Source organism: Panthera onca, chromosome B2, assembly GCF_046562875.1.
Source record: "Panthera onca isolate mPanOnc1 chromosome B2, mPanOnc1 haplotype 2, whole genome shotgun sequence".
In the NCBI taxonomy this organism is placed as follows: Eukaryota; Metazoa; Chordata; class Mammalia; order Carnivora; family Felidae; genus Panthera; species Panthera onca.
The window spans coordinates 108671230-108688764 of NC_138343.1; the positions used below are offsets into that span (position 1 = coordinate 108671230).

At 35.0% G+C, this 17535-nt stretch overlaps 1 protein-coding gene across 2 annotated transcripts in view; it reads right to left on the minus strand.

Moving 5' to 3' along the window:
- The window catches only part of TBC1D32 (TBC1 domain family member 32), a 200708-nt gene that overhangs the window by 102267 nt on the left and 80906 nt on the right, over positions 1 to 17535 (minus strand). For both annotated transcript variants that reach the window (XM_060616533.3, XM_078447256.2), the window contains exon 22: positions 8259 to 8375. In XM_060616533.3, the coding sequence (XP_060472516.3) occupies positions 8259 to 8375 (117 nt within the window). The remainder of the gene's footprint in view (positions 1 to 8258; positions 8376 to 17535) is intronic.

Below are 17535 nucleotides of genomic sequence, written 5' to 3' on the forward strand. Positions count from 1 at the left end.
AATACATCATTTATTTAACTGCAAATTAAGTGATAGGAACTGAAAAGCAATCAAAGATTGTATGTGTTAGAGGGAAAGAGTATTTTGTGTCATTGACCTTTAATTTACTAAAGTACAACTTGAAAGTTGTTTGTAGGGCCTAGAATTTTGGTAGATAATTGATATGAAATCATGAGAAGTTAAGGCCTAACATCCCCAAAATATAATGAATTCCTTAAAACTAAGAAAGAGAACACAAATAGAAAAATAGTAAAAACAAATTGAAAGACCAATGAGAAGAAGTCAATGGCCATTAAGCATATGAAAAAATGTTCTGTTCATGAGAAAAACATACACTAATACTTTTCTCTTGTCAGACAAATATCTGAATGTCTGATCATATAAACTTCTTAATGAAGCTGCTAGAAAACAGTCACTACAGTATCTCATTGATGGGAAAGCAGAGGATTATTCTCCATGGATGGAAATCTAGTGGTACATTCCAAAATTACAAATGAACTTACCTTTCAACCCAATGATCCCACTTCTAGAAATCTAGCCCAATGATACTAAAATAGGCAGAATTTAAGACGGCCCCAAGATTCTTAAACCTAATGCACGTATTGCTGTGAAGAGATTTTTGCAGAAGTCCTTAATTGATTTTAAAATAGGAGATTATCAGGGCACCTAGGTGGCTCAGTCAGTTAAGCATCCAACTCAATTTCAGCTCAGGTCAGGGTTGTGAGATCAAGGCTTGAGTTGGGCTCTGTGAAGCCTGCTGAAGATTTTCTCTCTCTCCCTCTACCGCTCATTCATTCTCCCTCAAAAAAAAAAAAAAAAAAAAAAAAAAAAAAAAAGATTAACAGAGTGGCTCTGATATTATCACAGGAGCCATTTACAAGCAAAGAATTTTCTCAGGCTGGTCACAGAAAACAAAGTCAAAGAGACTCAAAGCATGAGTGGAATTTCCCACCAGGGAGGTTATTCACAGTTGAAATAGGAAGGGGGCCACAGTACAAAGCCCCAGGAACAATACCTGGTGCTCCAAGTGCCAACAGGACACCAGGCACTTCAGTCCTAAAACCTAAGAAACTTCCCTCTCCCCAGAATTAATTTGGAATTGAATTTTTCTCCCAGGGCCTCCAGATGAGCACTTAATCTGGCCAACACCTTGATTTCAGGTTTATAATACTCTCAGCAGAAAACCCAGGCACACAGCGCTAGACTTCTGACATGCAAAACCGTGAGCTCATAAATGGGTAGTTTTAATGTGCCAGGTTTGTAGCGATTTGTTATGCAGCAACGAAAAAATATATATATACATAGGCATACTGGTAAATATAATAAATATAAGCCAAGCTATTAATTGAGGCATAACTTATAATGACAAAAACTTAAAGAACCCAAGTGACCACCAGTAGATGACTGGATATATAAACCCCAGCACATCCATACACCACTGTACTATGCATTTGTTAAAAAGGGTAAGGGAAGAGCTCTATATACTTCTATATAGTAATCTAAAAGACAAAGAATTAAAAGAAACATTGTTTATAGCATACTATCTTTTGCTTAAGTCTGAATGGGAATAAAATATATTCTTTTTTAATGTGACAATTGAAGGATAAACCAAAAACTAACAAAAAGTGTTAGCTATAAGACAGTGCTATAAAATACTACTTTCTGCAATGATGGAAATGTTCTCTCTCTGTGCTACCCAATGTGGTAGGCATTGGCCATCTATGGCTAGTGGGCACTTGAAAACCTGAAGTGTTGATAGAAACGAAAGGAAAAAAGTTTCTAGCTTTATTGAGTTGTAATTAATATAAATTTAAATAGCTACACAGAACTAGTGGCTATATAGTGAAGATCAAACACATGGGGAGAAAGAACAAAGGGGATTCATACATAAGCACTTTCTATAAATATACCTTGTTATATATTGGAATCACAAACTGTAAAAGAACATTAATCATGTAATAATTGAAAAGACAAAATTAAGGCAAAAGATAAAACCACCTCTCAATTTAAAACATTCTAAAACAAATCTATCAAGTTAGTGGCATAACCGGGCATTTATTTTGATTTATTTTGATTGTAAATCCTTGGTGGCATATATTCTAAGGACAAAATTAACTGAAATGAAATGTCAATATGTATGCACTAATCTTATAACTATTATATGTACATTGTACAATAAAAGCAAGTAAGTAGTTTTGTTCATGTTATTAGTAACCAAGCTTTTTGGTAAAAGAAAAATATATGAAAAAATATTAATATAGGTTCATGATGAATTTCTCTTCTAAAAAAAATAATAAATACTGGGGCACCTGGGTGGCTCAGTCAGTTAAGCGTCCAACTCTTGATTTCAGCTCAAGTCATGATATCATGGTTCGTGAGATCGAGCCCAGTATCAGGCTCTGTGCTGACAGCATGGAGCCTGCTTGAGATTCTCTCTCTCCTTCTCTCTCTACCCCTCCCCTGCTTGTGTGCTCTCTTTCTCTCAAAATAAATAAACTTAAAAAACAAAATACTTATTCTCCTCAGCTATCCCCCAAAAGGACTAGAAATAACGACAACCCTAAACAATGAATATTTCTAGTTTCCAAGTTATAGCTTCTAACTAGCAATTCTTAATAAAAAAAAAACAACAACTCTTTGAAGATGGTGGATTCCAGGTCTGAGCTAGAAAATGTATACAATGAGCCTGGAGCATCTTATATGAGAAAGAAATATATCAAACAGGAATAAGTACAAGTCAAAAGGACTCAGCAGTCAAAGGAACATCTTGAGTATCAAAAGCAAGATGACTGGGGCACCTGAGTAGCTCAGTCAGTTTAGCGTCTGACTCTTGATTTCAGCTCAGATCATGATTTCATAGTTTGTGGGTTCCAGCCCTGTGTCGGGAATCTCCTACTTGGGATTCTCTCTCTCCTGCTCACTTTCTCTCTCACTCTCTCTCTCTCTCCAAGTAAATAAATAAACTGAAAAAAAAAAAAAAAGCAAAAATGACTTCACTGGATTGAAACATACATATATATATGGTATATGTTATGGTAATTATTATATGGAAATAATAATAAAACATCCCTTTTGGAGATTACTAGAGCACCAATTCACTACTCTGAGAATATCTAAATAGTCAAGCATTTAATCTGATATTCTTATAAGAAACTTTTTTAGGTTTTCCTTTATTATACAATTCCAGTTAAATACACAAAGAATGGCAGAACTAGAATCACCATTTCATATCTCCTGGTGAAATAGTGAATCAATGCAACCCAGGACAAATAACCAGTTTTTCCAATAAATCAAGGGCATGGACACAGAACAGTTATAGAATAAAGACTTAAAAGACATAATAACTAAATACAATTTATATATTTTGTTTGGATCATGACTTGGCCAACCATAAAAAGAAAAAAAAAAGACATCTTCGATAAAAAGGAAACTTACATAGAAAAGTTATTAGATAATATTAAGGGATTATACCTAACATCTTGAATATGACTAAAGCCACAAGGGTTTACAAGGCAGTAATTCAAAAAAAGGCAAAAACAAAACAAAAAACTCAGAGGTCCTTATTAGAGATGCATACTTATTTATTTACAGATAAAATGACATTATGCCCAAAATATGCTTTATAATTCTCCAGGAAAAAAAAAAACAAACAAGCAAAATGCAGGAGTAAAGGAAACTGGAGACAAATAGAGACACTGACAGAACAGTGACAAAAGCCGCAGTTTAGTGTTGAGTATGTGGGAGTTCATTATATCATTTTTTTTTAAGTTTGAAAGTGTCCACAAAAGAAAGCCCATGTGCAAATACACACACACACACACACACACACACACACACACACACACACCTCCTCAGTTTAACTTCCTAAGGTTCACGCCATGGAACTCCCAATGAGACAGATACTGAATTTAAATTATTTTAAATAAAGCCTAAGAAGAGCCAAACTCATTAAGAGTCAATAAATCATTAATTAAACAGTGAAGTTACTGAGAACCTACCATGCTCACAGTAGCAAAAGAAAAACAAAACAACCAACTTGCTAGACTTTCAGGGCAAAAGACAAAATATAGTTCCTCTTCTCATGGAACTATAAGGGGAAACAAATGCAAAAATAATTATAAAATAATGTGACATGAGAAGATTTCACAGAAAGAGTAAAGCAGGAAAAATGAGGAGATACTATCTAGTGAAAAGGCAAGGTTATATAGCTTCCAGATTCCAGAGAAAGGAAGAAACTGTCTAAAGATCCTGGAGGTCAGAGAGTGGAAGGTGACAAGAGAAAAAAGAAGGCTTTGAGAAACAAGGAGAAACTGTATGTCATGCAAAGGAATATAACTACACATGGAGGTAAAGGGAAATCAGCAAAGATTTTAAATAGAATTACTGCATCCAGTTTTCATTTCTAAAGGATCACTTTGAAAATAAATTAGCATGAGGATAATTTACAGATTGAGACAAGAGGGGAAAAAACAGGATCACACTGAAGTAATCTAGACAAGAAATGAGGGTTTGAACTTTCTTACACCATACACAAAAATATATACAAAATGGATGAAAGACCTAAATGTGAGACAGAAAACTATCAAAATCCTACAAGGAGAAAATAGGCAGCAACCTCTTTGACCTTGGCCGCAGCAAGGGAAATAAAAGCAAAAATGAACTCTTGAGACCTCATCAAGATGAAAAGCTTCTGCACTGCAAAGAAAATAATCAACAAAACTAAAAGGCAACCAATGGAATGGGAAAAGATATTTGCCAATGACATATCAGATAAAGGGTTAGTATCAAAAATCTATAAAGAACTTAACCAAACTTTACAGCTGAATAACAAATAATCCAGTGAAGAAATGGGCAAAAGACATGAATAAACATTTCTCCAAAGAAGACATCCAGATGGCTAACAGACACATGAAAAAATGCTCAACATCACTCATCATCAGGGAAATACAGATCAAAACCACAATGAGATACCACCTCACACCAGTCAAAGTAGCTAAAATCAACAACTCAGGAAACAACAAATGTTGGTGAGGATGTGAAGAAAGGGGAAAACTTTTGCACTGTTGGTGGGAAAGCAAACTGGTATAGCCATTCTGGAAAATACCATGGAGGTTCCTTAAAAAATTAAAACTAGAACTACCCTACAACCAAGCAATTGCACTAGTAGGAATTTATCCAAAGGATACAGAGTGCTGATTTGAAGGGGCACATGCACCCCAATGTTTATAGCAGCACTATCAACAATAGCCAAATTATGGAAAGAACCCAAACGTCCATCAACTGATGAATGGATAAAGAAGATGTGGTTTGTATATACAATGGAAAACTGCTCGGCAATGAAAGAGAATGAAATCTTGCCACTTGCAATGATGTGAATGGAACTGGAGGGTATTATGCTAAGTGAAATAAGGCAGTCAGAGATAGACAGATATCATATGATTTCACTCATATGTGGAATTTGAGAAACTTAACAGATGACCATAGGGGAAGGGAAGGAAAAATAAGATAACAGAGGGAGGCAAACCCTAAAAGACTCTTAAATCCAGAGAACAAACTGAGGTTTGATGGGGGTGGAGAGGTAGGGGTAGGGTAGGAAAAATGGGTAATAGGCATTGAGGAAGACATTTGTTGGGATGAGCACTGGACATTGTATGTAAGTGATGAATCACAGGAATCTACTCCTGAAGCTAAGACTACACTGTATGTTAGCTAACTTGAGAATAAAAAAAAAAAAAAAAAAGAAGGAAATGAGGGTCTGAGCTAAGGTGGTCTTAACATGAATAGAAAAAAGTAAACAAGATCTAGTCATTAGGAAGGAAACAATCTATAAATGGTGATTAATTACATATATAGAATGAAGTCAACAATGACTTCCAAGTTTCTAGTTCAATCACTGTGAAGATGGTGCCATATGCTGAGATAGGAAAATTGGAAATGAAATTGATTTAGGATAGAAAAAAATTATATTCAGTTATAGAAGTGGTAAGACTAAGATGCCCATGAGTTTTCAGATGTTCATTATCTGGCAGAAATCTGAGTATAGATCTGACAGCGAGGTGAGCGATATAGGTCAGAGAGCTGTCAGTAAACAACTAAAAGCCACAGTATTGGAGAAGATCAATCTGGAGGACAGAAGGCAGAGAAAGAGAATACAAAGGAAGTCTCCACAAAGGAGACTCTATAGATAAGACCATAGAAGCTGGAAGAGAAACAGAAGTGCCACAGTCATAGGAGAGAGCGACACAGAACAGTGGATCAACTGTGCTGAAAGCTGCCAGGTGGTAAATTAGGTTAAAGGAAGGAAGAGGTTTCAGTGGATTAAGAACTTCTGTATTTATTCTGACTTTTGGCAGAACAATTTCAGTTAAGTAGTTGAACAAGATGCCAGATTATAGTGCTTTCCAGAGTTGACAGAAGAGAAAGAAGTAGAGACTTCAAGTATAGGTAATTTTTTTAGGAGGTTTTTTTTTTTTTTTTTGGTCGGGGGGAAGGAAGGAAGGAGAAGAAAACCATAGGATAGTAGCTATAAGAAGACACAGGTCAAAGGAGATGTTCTTTGTTTTTAATAGGAGAGTTTAAACACATTTAAATGATGAGAAGTAGCTATTCTTCTACATGGCTAAAATGTAATATCCATTTGAAGAAGTAGAATAACAAAACTATTTGCAGTTAAGTGTTTTAAGACTAAAAGACAAAGCCTTCCCTAAGTGTAAAGATAATCTTTGAATGCACACTATAGATATCAATGAAAACTTGAGAACAAACATACAAGCCATTTGTTCTAGATTAAATAATGCAACTAATATGCATTTGTTTCTCCTAATTGATTTCAACAAAGGCAATAATTTTATGAATATTTAAAAAAAAAAAAAACTATTCACTGGATATCTATGTGCTAGATAAATGATAAGAAGGACTACGATATCCTACTTGCTCCCAGGCACTCACGGTGTAGTAAGGAAGACAAAACACCTATATTGCTCATTGTAAAACTACTTAAGAAGTGCTGAGATATAAGTAAGCACAAGATAAAATTGAAACACTTCAAGGAAAATATAAATTAAAACCTCAACAACAGAAGTACCTATCTTTATATTTTGTTCATAAAATTATCAAAAAACTCCAAGAGTACAGAAAGTTTTAAAAAATGAAAATGTTTAGGGGCGCCTGGGTAGCTCAGTCAGGTGAGTATCCAACTTCAGCTCAGGTCACGATCTCGCCGTTCATGAGTTCGAGCCCCACGTTGGGCTCTGTGAAGACAGCTCAGAGCCTGGAGCCTGCTTCAGATTCTTTGTCTCCCTCTCTCTCTCTGCCCCTCCCCACTCGTGCTCTGTCTCACTCTCTCTCTCAAAAATAAACATTAAAAAAAATTAAAGAAAAAAGAAAATGTTTAGGGTTAAAAGTATTCAAATGGGCAAAACTATAGAAAAAACAATAACACACATGACAAAGTGTCCACAAAATAAGATTAATAGAATTTGAGTGTTAATTAAGTCTTTATGAATACACGAATATACATTATTTTGTGTATTTAATTTATAAACTTACCCAAAGATGAGGAATTAAATATCTCTAAATGATTAAGAAAAGTTACCCATTTGGGAGTATGAATATGAAAAAAGTCTCAAATAAATATGTATATACTGCCCTCATGGGGTAGTATTATGTAGTTCATTAAAATATAAGCAAAAAATGTATTGGACCCGTTGGATATAATTTAATCCTAATTACCCTAACCAATGAGGAAGCAATACTAGTGTGACTAATAATATAAACCATACATATTTCTATTTATGCCAAGTTTCTTTCCTGGTTGGGGAGCATTAACTTTGTATTCCAGTAGGTACTGTAACTTTTGGGCAACCTAGATCAAAAATTCCATGCACAGATAATTCAGAGCTAACATTCCATGGGTAAATCAAATCAGCCTTTAAATGCCATTAAATAATGTTCCTTCTTTTTTAATTTTTTCATGTTTATTTATCTTTGAGAGAGAGGGAGAGACAGAGCATGAGTGGGGGAGGGGCAGAGAGACAGGGAGACACAGAATCTGAAGCAGCCTCCAGGCCCTGAGCTGTCAACACACAGCCCAACAGGGCTCGAACCCACGAACAGTGAGATCATGACCTGAGCTGAAGTCGGACACTTAACGGACTGAGCCACCCAGGTGCCCCAGTAACGTTCCTTTTTTTCTATCAAACTGCATTGTACTACAAATGTCATTTATAAAAGGTAAAGACTAAAAGAAAATGACTTACGATAACACATGTTGGGACTTCACGAAGAGAATATTCTGCTTTATTAGGAAGCTCTCGATTGCCTACCAGCTCATAAACAGCAGGATAAGGTAACAAGTTCACCAGTCCTAGAAAACACTAGGCAGAGAAGAGAGAAAACACAGTCATTTAAACGCTTCATTTTTTCAACCACATCCATAAAAGAGTCATAAACATAGTTTTATAGGACTATAACTGTGAGGGTTAATTTTTTTAATAAGCCTAATTAATCCACATAAATGTGAATTATATGCATGTTAAGTACCAAATAGTTAACATCAGCAATAATCTATGTGCTGATAACACATAGCAATAGTAACAGAATATACAAGAGTTGGAAAAGGTTATAAAATGTCTTGTATCTCTTGAGAAGTTTTTTTTTTAATGTTTATTTAGAGAGAGAGAGAGAGAGAGAGAATGAGCACGAGTGGGGGAGGGGCAGAGAGAGAGAAGGAGACACAGAATCTGAAGCAGGCTCCAGGCTCTGAGCTGTCAGCACAGAGACCAATGAGGGGCTTGAACTCAAGGGCCGTGACATCATGACCCGAGCCAAAGCCAGACGCTCAACCAACTGAGCCACCCAAGCATCCCAATAAGTTTGGTTTTTAGGAAAAAATGAAATGATCCATCTTTCTCACTCTTTGCATTGTAATAATCAATGTGTAAGAAATACAAGAGAGTAACACTTTGGGGCTCTGAAGCAAAATGGTAAGTTCTATATATACTTGCACTCAGATCACAAGGCCATCTTTACCCTTTACATTCATTGGAAATCCAACTAATCTAAACATTATAGTTAATTTTTAAAAGTCATGGCTTTCCTATCAAAACCAGTTCATTTTCTGGTGCAATCTTAATAAATTAATCTCTCCACTAAGTTTTTAACCTCTCATTCTCATTTCGTCTTACTAAAAGCAACCTGAGTATTTGGATCCCTGCACAAAAGCATGCAGTGGTTTCCCATCACTAACCATCAAGTCTAATAAGCTCCTTAGCATGACTTTCAAGGCACCTTACTAATTGATACCTTTCTTCTCTTCACATAGTCAAAAGCCTCCTTTCCTGTTATCCCTCAGCAGGAAGTCACCACTTCAGTCAGTTGAAACTTCCTGTGGTCTCCTTCAAGTGACTGCCACATATGGAAACTTTTTATCCTACCAACATGGTCCTCCTGCCCTCGCACTTACTCTGTATCCCACTTCACATCTAGAAAAATGCCACATTTTTTTCTAGAAGACTTTCTAATGAACTCTATTCACATCTAGAAGCCTTGCATTCTGCCAATTCTTGTTTCATTTGTATTGTATTAATTTACTTTTTGTAACTATTAAGTTTTCTCGTCATTTTAAAAACTTTTTTCTAGATTCAGAAAATTTGAGAATCAAATTAAGAATTTTCACTATAATCAGAACATGAGAAAATTTTAAAGAACAGTTTATCTCTCATTTAATAGATGAAAAACTTAAGGACCAGAGAAGTTAAGTGACTTGGCCAAAGACATGCAACCAGAGAGTTGGTAGCAGAACTAATCGCCATTTTCTTACTTTCATGGTTAGGTTACTCATTAAAAACCTAGTATAATCTTCAGACACTATTTAACAATGTCACCACTGCTACATAGTTCTTGTGTCAGGACTTGGAAGGTAGAGTCTCCTTTATCCCCTCCTCCACCCTTATACTAAATGCAATATTCCTTACAAATAACAGTGGTTATAGTGACTATATTTAACACAGTGAGTTTTAACAAATAGTGTTGTAGAATGAAAAATGAGCTCTTTAAAACCTTCCATTTTTTACCATGAATATTCCATAAAATGAAGATGGAATTTCTAACCATTTCTAAGAAGAACATAATCCACACATTCATTATTTAAAGCTGGCATCATTTGGATAGCAATAAAGTGATCATAAAGTAGAATAACTAAATTTAATAAACTGGTTGCCATTTACTGAATGCTTATCTAAGGAACACTATGCAAGAAGTGATCACTATAGAGGGAAAAAACTAGCATCAAGGAAAGGATGTTTAAGGAATATGTCTATCAATTATAAGTAAAATAAATGGCAGGAAAACTAGAGAGTTCATGGCCACCTATGAAACCACCTAGGAAAAATTTATTAATCACCAAGGTGTTGACTACAAAGGTGATTAAGATAGACAGACTTCATATATTTTTATTATTCATTTAATTTATAAAAAACATAAGCTAAAAAATAAACAGAAAATGCTTTATAATTTAAGCATGTAAATAATTTATGTGTCCTGAATATTAATCCAATATTTAGTTATAAATGAGTCTTATTATTTTTTTAATGTTTATTTATTCTTGAAAGAGAGAGAGAGAGAAAGAGAGAGAGAGAGAGAGAGAGAGAGAGAGAGTGAGTGTGTGTGTGTGTGTGTGTGTGTGTGTGTGTGAGCGGGGAGGGGCAGAGAGAGAGAGAGAGAGAGAGAGAGAGGATCTGAAGTGGGCTCTGTGCTGAGAGCAAAGAGCCCAATGTGGGGCTTAAACTCACAAATCATGAGATCACGACCTGAGCCAAGTTGGACGCTTAACTGACTGAGCCACCTAGGTGCCCTAAATGAGTCCTTCCCACCTATTATAACAATGACAGATATAAGAAACTTATTTTTTTTTCAAGAAACTCTTAAGTGCCAATTTCGACATTATGGACATTTGACATTGTCCAAAAAGGCACATGGTCTTTACAGATTACGTATCAATACTATATTGAGAGTTTCTGTATTCTTTTGCACATGAAGAATTCCATGGGTAAACATAAAAACTTCCCTACCTACATCTAAGAAATAAAATAATGTGGACCACACAGAATCATGAAAACTTCTGATAAGGTTTTATATAGAACTTCAGGTAAAAACAATTCAGTAATTATATTTGAACAAAACAAGCTAAACAATTTAAAAGAAACTTGAGAAGATTTCAGCAGCTTGTCTCTAGGAGAAAAATGCATTTTTCATACAATGAGCATTTTTAAAAGACATCAGCATCTTTAAAATTGTGATGGTTTAATAAGTACTTGTAGAACTCAAGAAAATATTTACAACATAATCATGAGTACCCACAGAAACATCATTAAGATATTGCTAATATCAGACATTAATTATTCTAAAATTTGTTAGCACAAAACGTTTTATTTCAAAGTCTTGAAGAAAATGAGGTTTTGTAAAATAACAGTACGGAAACAAATGGAAGGTCAAATATTTGATATATTTTGAAACTATAGCATTTTAATGTTTGTTTATTTTGAAAGAGTGAGCAACAGAGGGGAAGAGAGACAGGGAGAGACAGAGTCCCAAGCAGACTGTATTGTCCACACAGAGCCCAACACAGAGACCACGAGATCTTGACCTGAGCTAAAATCAAAGAGTTGTACATCCATCCAACTGAGCCACCCAGGCATTCTGAGACTAAAGCATTTTAAAATCCAAGATCATGGGTGCCTGGGTGGCTCACTCAGTTAAACATCCGACTCTTGGCTTGGCTCAGGTCATGATCTCATGGTCTGTAGGTTCGAGCCCAACATCAGGCTCCACAGCTGGCACAGCAGAACGTGCTTGGGATACTCTCTGCCCCTCCCCTGCTTGTGCTCTGTCTCTCTCAAAATAAATAAACTTAAAAAAAAATTACCCAAGATCAAATACTTTTTTTATGAATTAAAACTCTTTCAGGTTGATAATGATCATCTATTTACTTATTAATTCAAAATATTTTAACACTAGCTGCTTATGAGCAATTATGCCACATACTACCAATAAAAATATGAATGAATAAAGAAATGGTCCCTGCCCTCAAGGGCTCACAGTGTAATACAGGACAAATATACTATTAGATCATTTAAAATGGCTCTCTAAATGATCTGACGGTGCTATACTACTGAGAGGGATGGAAGGACATTGGGAAGAGGACACTATACAGCACAGAGAGGGGAGATGAGAGCTAGGACTGCAAAGTAGCAGGCAGGTAGGCAGGAGGAGATGTGCTATGTTGATGAGCTCTACCTTCATCCTCTAGGAAAAAGAACAAAGTTTTTCCAGAAAAGTAATGGGAATTGCATTTTACCTTACAGATAGAAAGCTATGAAGGAAAATGGTTCTGAGGGCAGACAATACTGGAGGAAAAGCAATTAAGATTTGGGGTTCTAAGAATGACAGATATCAATTATACTCATTAAACCAAAAATGTATTTTTTAGGTGTCTAACAGAGAAATCAATAACAGCCAGTTTTTTGAGATGAGAGAATCAAATCATTTTCAAATAGTTTTACATCTTTCCTTCTAGTCTGTATGCCTTCTATTTTTTTTTTTTTTTTTTTTTTCCCCCGGCCTTATTGTGCTAAGACCTACAATGTTAAATAAGAGTGAACTGATTTTAGGTCCAATATTTCACCATTACATGTAAGATTCATGTTTTTGAAAGACAGCATTTATAAGATGTAATTAAATCTGCTGAGTTTTTTCATAAATGGGCATTAAATTTTGTCAAATGATGTATCCACGTCTAGTGAAATCATTGTAGGAAAATTCCTTATTCTGTTAATATAGTGAATTAAAGTTCAATTTTAGAATGAGAAACCAACTTTCTGTTGCTTGGGATAAACTCCACTAGATCATAAAAATGATACTTTTAGGGGCGCCTGGGTGGCGCAGTCGGTTAAGCGTCCGACTTCAGCCAGGTCACGATCTCGCGGTCCGTGAGTTCGAGCCCCGCGTCAGGCTCTGGGCTGATGGCTCGGAGCCTGGAGCCTGTTTCCGATTCTGTGTCTCCCTCTCTCTCTGCCCCTCCCCCGTTCATGCTCTGTCTCTCTCTGTCCCCAAAATAAATAAAAAAACATTGAAAAAAAAAATTTAAAAAAAAATGATACTTTTATATATTAGTACACAATTCGATAATATTTTATTAATTTTACTGTAATATATTAATTATAATTATTAATTTAATATTAAATATTTGTGATTTTTATACATTATATTTATTTATACATAAAAATTACATATACATATACATATGTATATATTAACAGTTTGTCTCATTTATATCAATGTTATGCTGGCCTCATCACATAAGTTAGAAACTGATTCTTCCACCTCTGTTTTCTGAAAAAGTTTGTGTAAGATTGGTGTTCTTTCTCCTATAAGAGTTCCATAGAATTCACCAGTAAAACCATGTGGTTCTTTCTATGGAAAGTTTTTTGATAATGAATTTAATTTCTTTAACAGATACATAGCTATTCAGATTTTTTTATTTTATACTGGGTCACTTTTGGTAAGCATATTTAAGAAGTTTGCCAATTTTATCTTGTTTAATTCATAGCATAAAGCTGATCACAATGTTCTTTTATCTATTCCTTAATAACTGTGGGGTCTTTAGTGAAACTCTTCTTTCATTCTTGATTAATTTTCGGTCTCTCATTTTTTTGATCAGTCTAGCCAGGGGTTTATTTTTAATAATCATTTCCAAGAACCAACTTTTGGCTTTGTTACTTTTCTCGTTTGTCTTTTTTCTGTTTCATTGATTTCTGCTCAAATGTTTATTATTTCCTTTTTTCCAATGTGCTTTGGATATACTTTACTCCTTTTCTAGTTTCTTAGAGTAAAACCTTGATTTATTCATTTTAGGTATTTCTTTCTACTGTAAATATTATTACAGTTCAATATCCTTCTTAGCACCACTTCAGCTACATTCACAAATTTTATATTTTATTATTTTCTAGTTTAAAATATTTCCAAATTTTCCTTCTGACTTTTTTGAGCTGTGTATTATTTAGAGGTACACTTCCAAATATTTGGATTTGGGTTTTTATAGCTTCTAGCTCAAGATTCTTAAGTTTACTGTGGCCACAGATCATACTCAGTATTATTCCAATCATTTTAAACTTATGTAGACTTGCACTCTAGCCCAGCAAGTCTCTTGGTAAGAATGCGAAGTGCCCTTGAAAAGAATAGGTGTCCTGCAGTCACTGAATATAATATTCTATAAAGAACAATTAGATCAGTTGATAATTAGTGATATTCATACCATGTACCTATCAACAAACTGAAAGATCTGTTACATCAATCACTACAAGAGGAATGTTAAAATTTTCAACTGTTACTGTGGATCTATTTCTTCCTTGTTATTTTTTTAATTTTATTTTTTATATTAGTTAATATGCAATGCAATTTTGGTTTCAGAAGTAGAATTCAGTGATTCATCACTTACATACAACGCCCAGTGCTCATCACAAGTGCCCTCCTTAATACCCACCACCCACCCCCCTCCATCAACCTTCAGTTTGTTCTCTATCATTAAGAGTCTCTTGTGGTTTGTTTCCCTTTCTTCTCTTTCCCCGCCCATTCCCATACGTTCATCTATTTTGTTTCTTAAATTCCACAAATGAGTGAAATCATATGATACTTGTCCTTCTCTGACTTATTTCGCTTAGCGTAATACATTCTAGCTCCATCCAAACTCTTTCTAGGCATTACCTTGATTCCAAAACCAAAGGCCCCACAAAAAAGAACTACAGGCCACTATATTCCTGATGAACATGGATGCAAAAATTCTCAACAAGATACTAGCAAATCAAATTCAACAGTACATTAAAAGAACTATTCCTCATGACCAAGTGGGATTTATTACTGGGCTGCAGGGCTGGTTCAACAGTAACAAATCAATCAACATGATACACCACATTAATAAAAGGATAAAAGAACCATATGATCCTCTCAATAGATGCAGAAAAATTTTGACATAATAAATATATTTGACAAAATACAGCATCCATTCTTGATTAAAAAAAAAACCCTCAGCAAAGTAGGGATATATAGAACATACCTCAATAAAGTAGGGATAATGTAACATACCTCAACATCATAAAGGCCATATACAAAAGACCCACAGCTAATATCATCCTCAATGGGTAAAAACTGAGAGCCCTTCCCCTACAATAGGAACAAGACAAGGATACCCACTCTCAACATTACTATTTAATATAGTACTAGAAATCTTAGCCTCAGTAATCAGAAAACAAAAAGAAATAAAGGGTATACAAATCAGCAAGGAAGACAAACTGTCACTATTTGCAGATGACATGATACTCTATGTAGAAAACCCGAAAGACTCCACCAAAACCTTGCTAGAACTAATGCATGAATTCAGCAAAGTCGCAGGATATAAAATCAACGTGCAGATATCTGTTGCATTTCTGTGCACCAACAACGAAGCAATAAATCTAAAGAGGTAAAAACTCTGTACTCCAAAAACTGTCGAACACATATGAAAGATATTGAAGAGGACACACACAAAAAAATGAAAAAACATTCCATGCTCATGGAAGGAAGAACAAACATTCCTTAAGTTATTTTAATACTTCATATATTTTGTATCTTATTTTTAGGATCATAACTAACTTACGAATGTTATATCTACATTATAATCAAATGTTTCTTAATCTGGTATTACTTCATTTTCTTTATCTCTGACATTAAATATGGCTATTTCAGTCTTCTTTTTTTTTTAATTTTTTTTTTTCAACTTTTTTTTTTTTTTTTTTATTAATTTATTTTTGGGACAGAGAGAGACAGAGCATGAACGGGGGAGGGGCAGAGAGAGAGGGAGACACAGAATCGGAAACAGGCTCTAGGCTCCGAGCCATCAGCCCAGAGCCTGACGCGGGGCTCGAACTCACGGACCGCGAGATCGTGACCTGGCTGAAGTCGGACGCTTAACTGACTGCGCCACCCAGGCGCCCCTTTAATTTTTTTTTTTAACGTTTATTTATTTTTGAGACAGAGAGAGACAACGCATGAATGGGGGAGGGGCAGAGAGAGAGGGAAACACAGAATCAGAAGCAGGCTCCAGGCTCTGAGCCGTCAGCCCAGAGCCCGACGCGGGGCTCAAACTCACGGACCGCGAGATCGTGACCTGAGCCGAAGTCGGACGCTCAACCGACTGAGCCACCCAGGCGCCCCGTTCAGTCTTCTAATGTATAGTTTTTCCTCTCTTTTTCTATTCATTGATTGTCAACTTATCGGTATCTTTTTCTTTGTAGGGAATTTCTTAAGACCCAAATGTTTGCTGTCTCTACCTATTCTGAAAATCTTTGCATTTTAATTATTTAGTCACTCACATGTAATGGACTTATTGATTAGGGCTACTATTTTCCTATTTGTTTTCTTTTTTCCTCATCCTTTTCTGTTCCCCCATTCTTCCATCTCTGCCCTTTGGGGTTTGTTTTCTGTTTGTTTTAGAATTTTATTTTGGCTATATCTTTTTGCATATTATTTAATGGTTTTTCTAGTCAGTGCTGTCCAGTAGATCTTTCTTTCTGTGGTGATGAAAATGTTATATAATTTGAAATGGGCAACAGTCACTAGCTACATGTGGCTACTGAACATCTAAGATTAGATTAATGTATTTGAGGGACTGAATTTTTCATTTTAGTTTTAAGTAGTTTTACATAGCCACATGGTGTTATTGTCTATCATACTCCAAAACACAGCTATACAAAGGTAAGAAGTGACTCGACTGAAAATAAGTTTAGTGTACCTCATTATAAACTGAGGGCATATTAATGTTTTCTATAATTTAAAAGACAGTAAAATTAAACCCCAAAAGAAAGCAGAATCCTTAGGGAATAATATCTGTAACTACAAGCTAAGCACTAAGGATGTTTGTTTGCTAGGAGCTATTTCTACATCTTTCAGTTCATAGTTTATAAGAATATACAATTTTTTTTCACAGAAATTAACCATTAGTTTATACTGACATTTCTATTTCAAAGTACAATAAATTGAATCAAATCCCAACCTTAAATTTGAAATATAAATATTTTCTAGGTATTAAAAATTAATGTGTTCCACTTCATGTAAAATTTAAGAACCTTAAAGTCACATAGATTCACATACCATTATACCATTTGCTTACCTCATGTGGTAGAGCTGTCATATATGTTACCTCTAAGTAAGTATAAAATAAATCCCACTATATGGCATTGTTTTCTTTTAAAGAGTCCTATGTACTAACAAGAAATTAAAAGAAAAACAACAGGCTTTTATACTCACTCACCCGCTTGCAATTTCTTTTTAATGTGAAAATTCAAATACCCAACTGGTATCCTTGTCCTTCAACCTGAAGAAATTCCTTTAGTGTTAAATAAAACACAGGTATGCTGTAAAATACTTTCTTAGCCTTTAAAAGTTTATTTCACTTTTAACCTTGAATATTTTTGCTGGATATAGAATTCTAGGTTGACTGGGCTT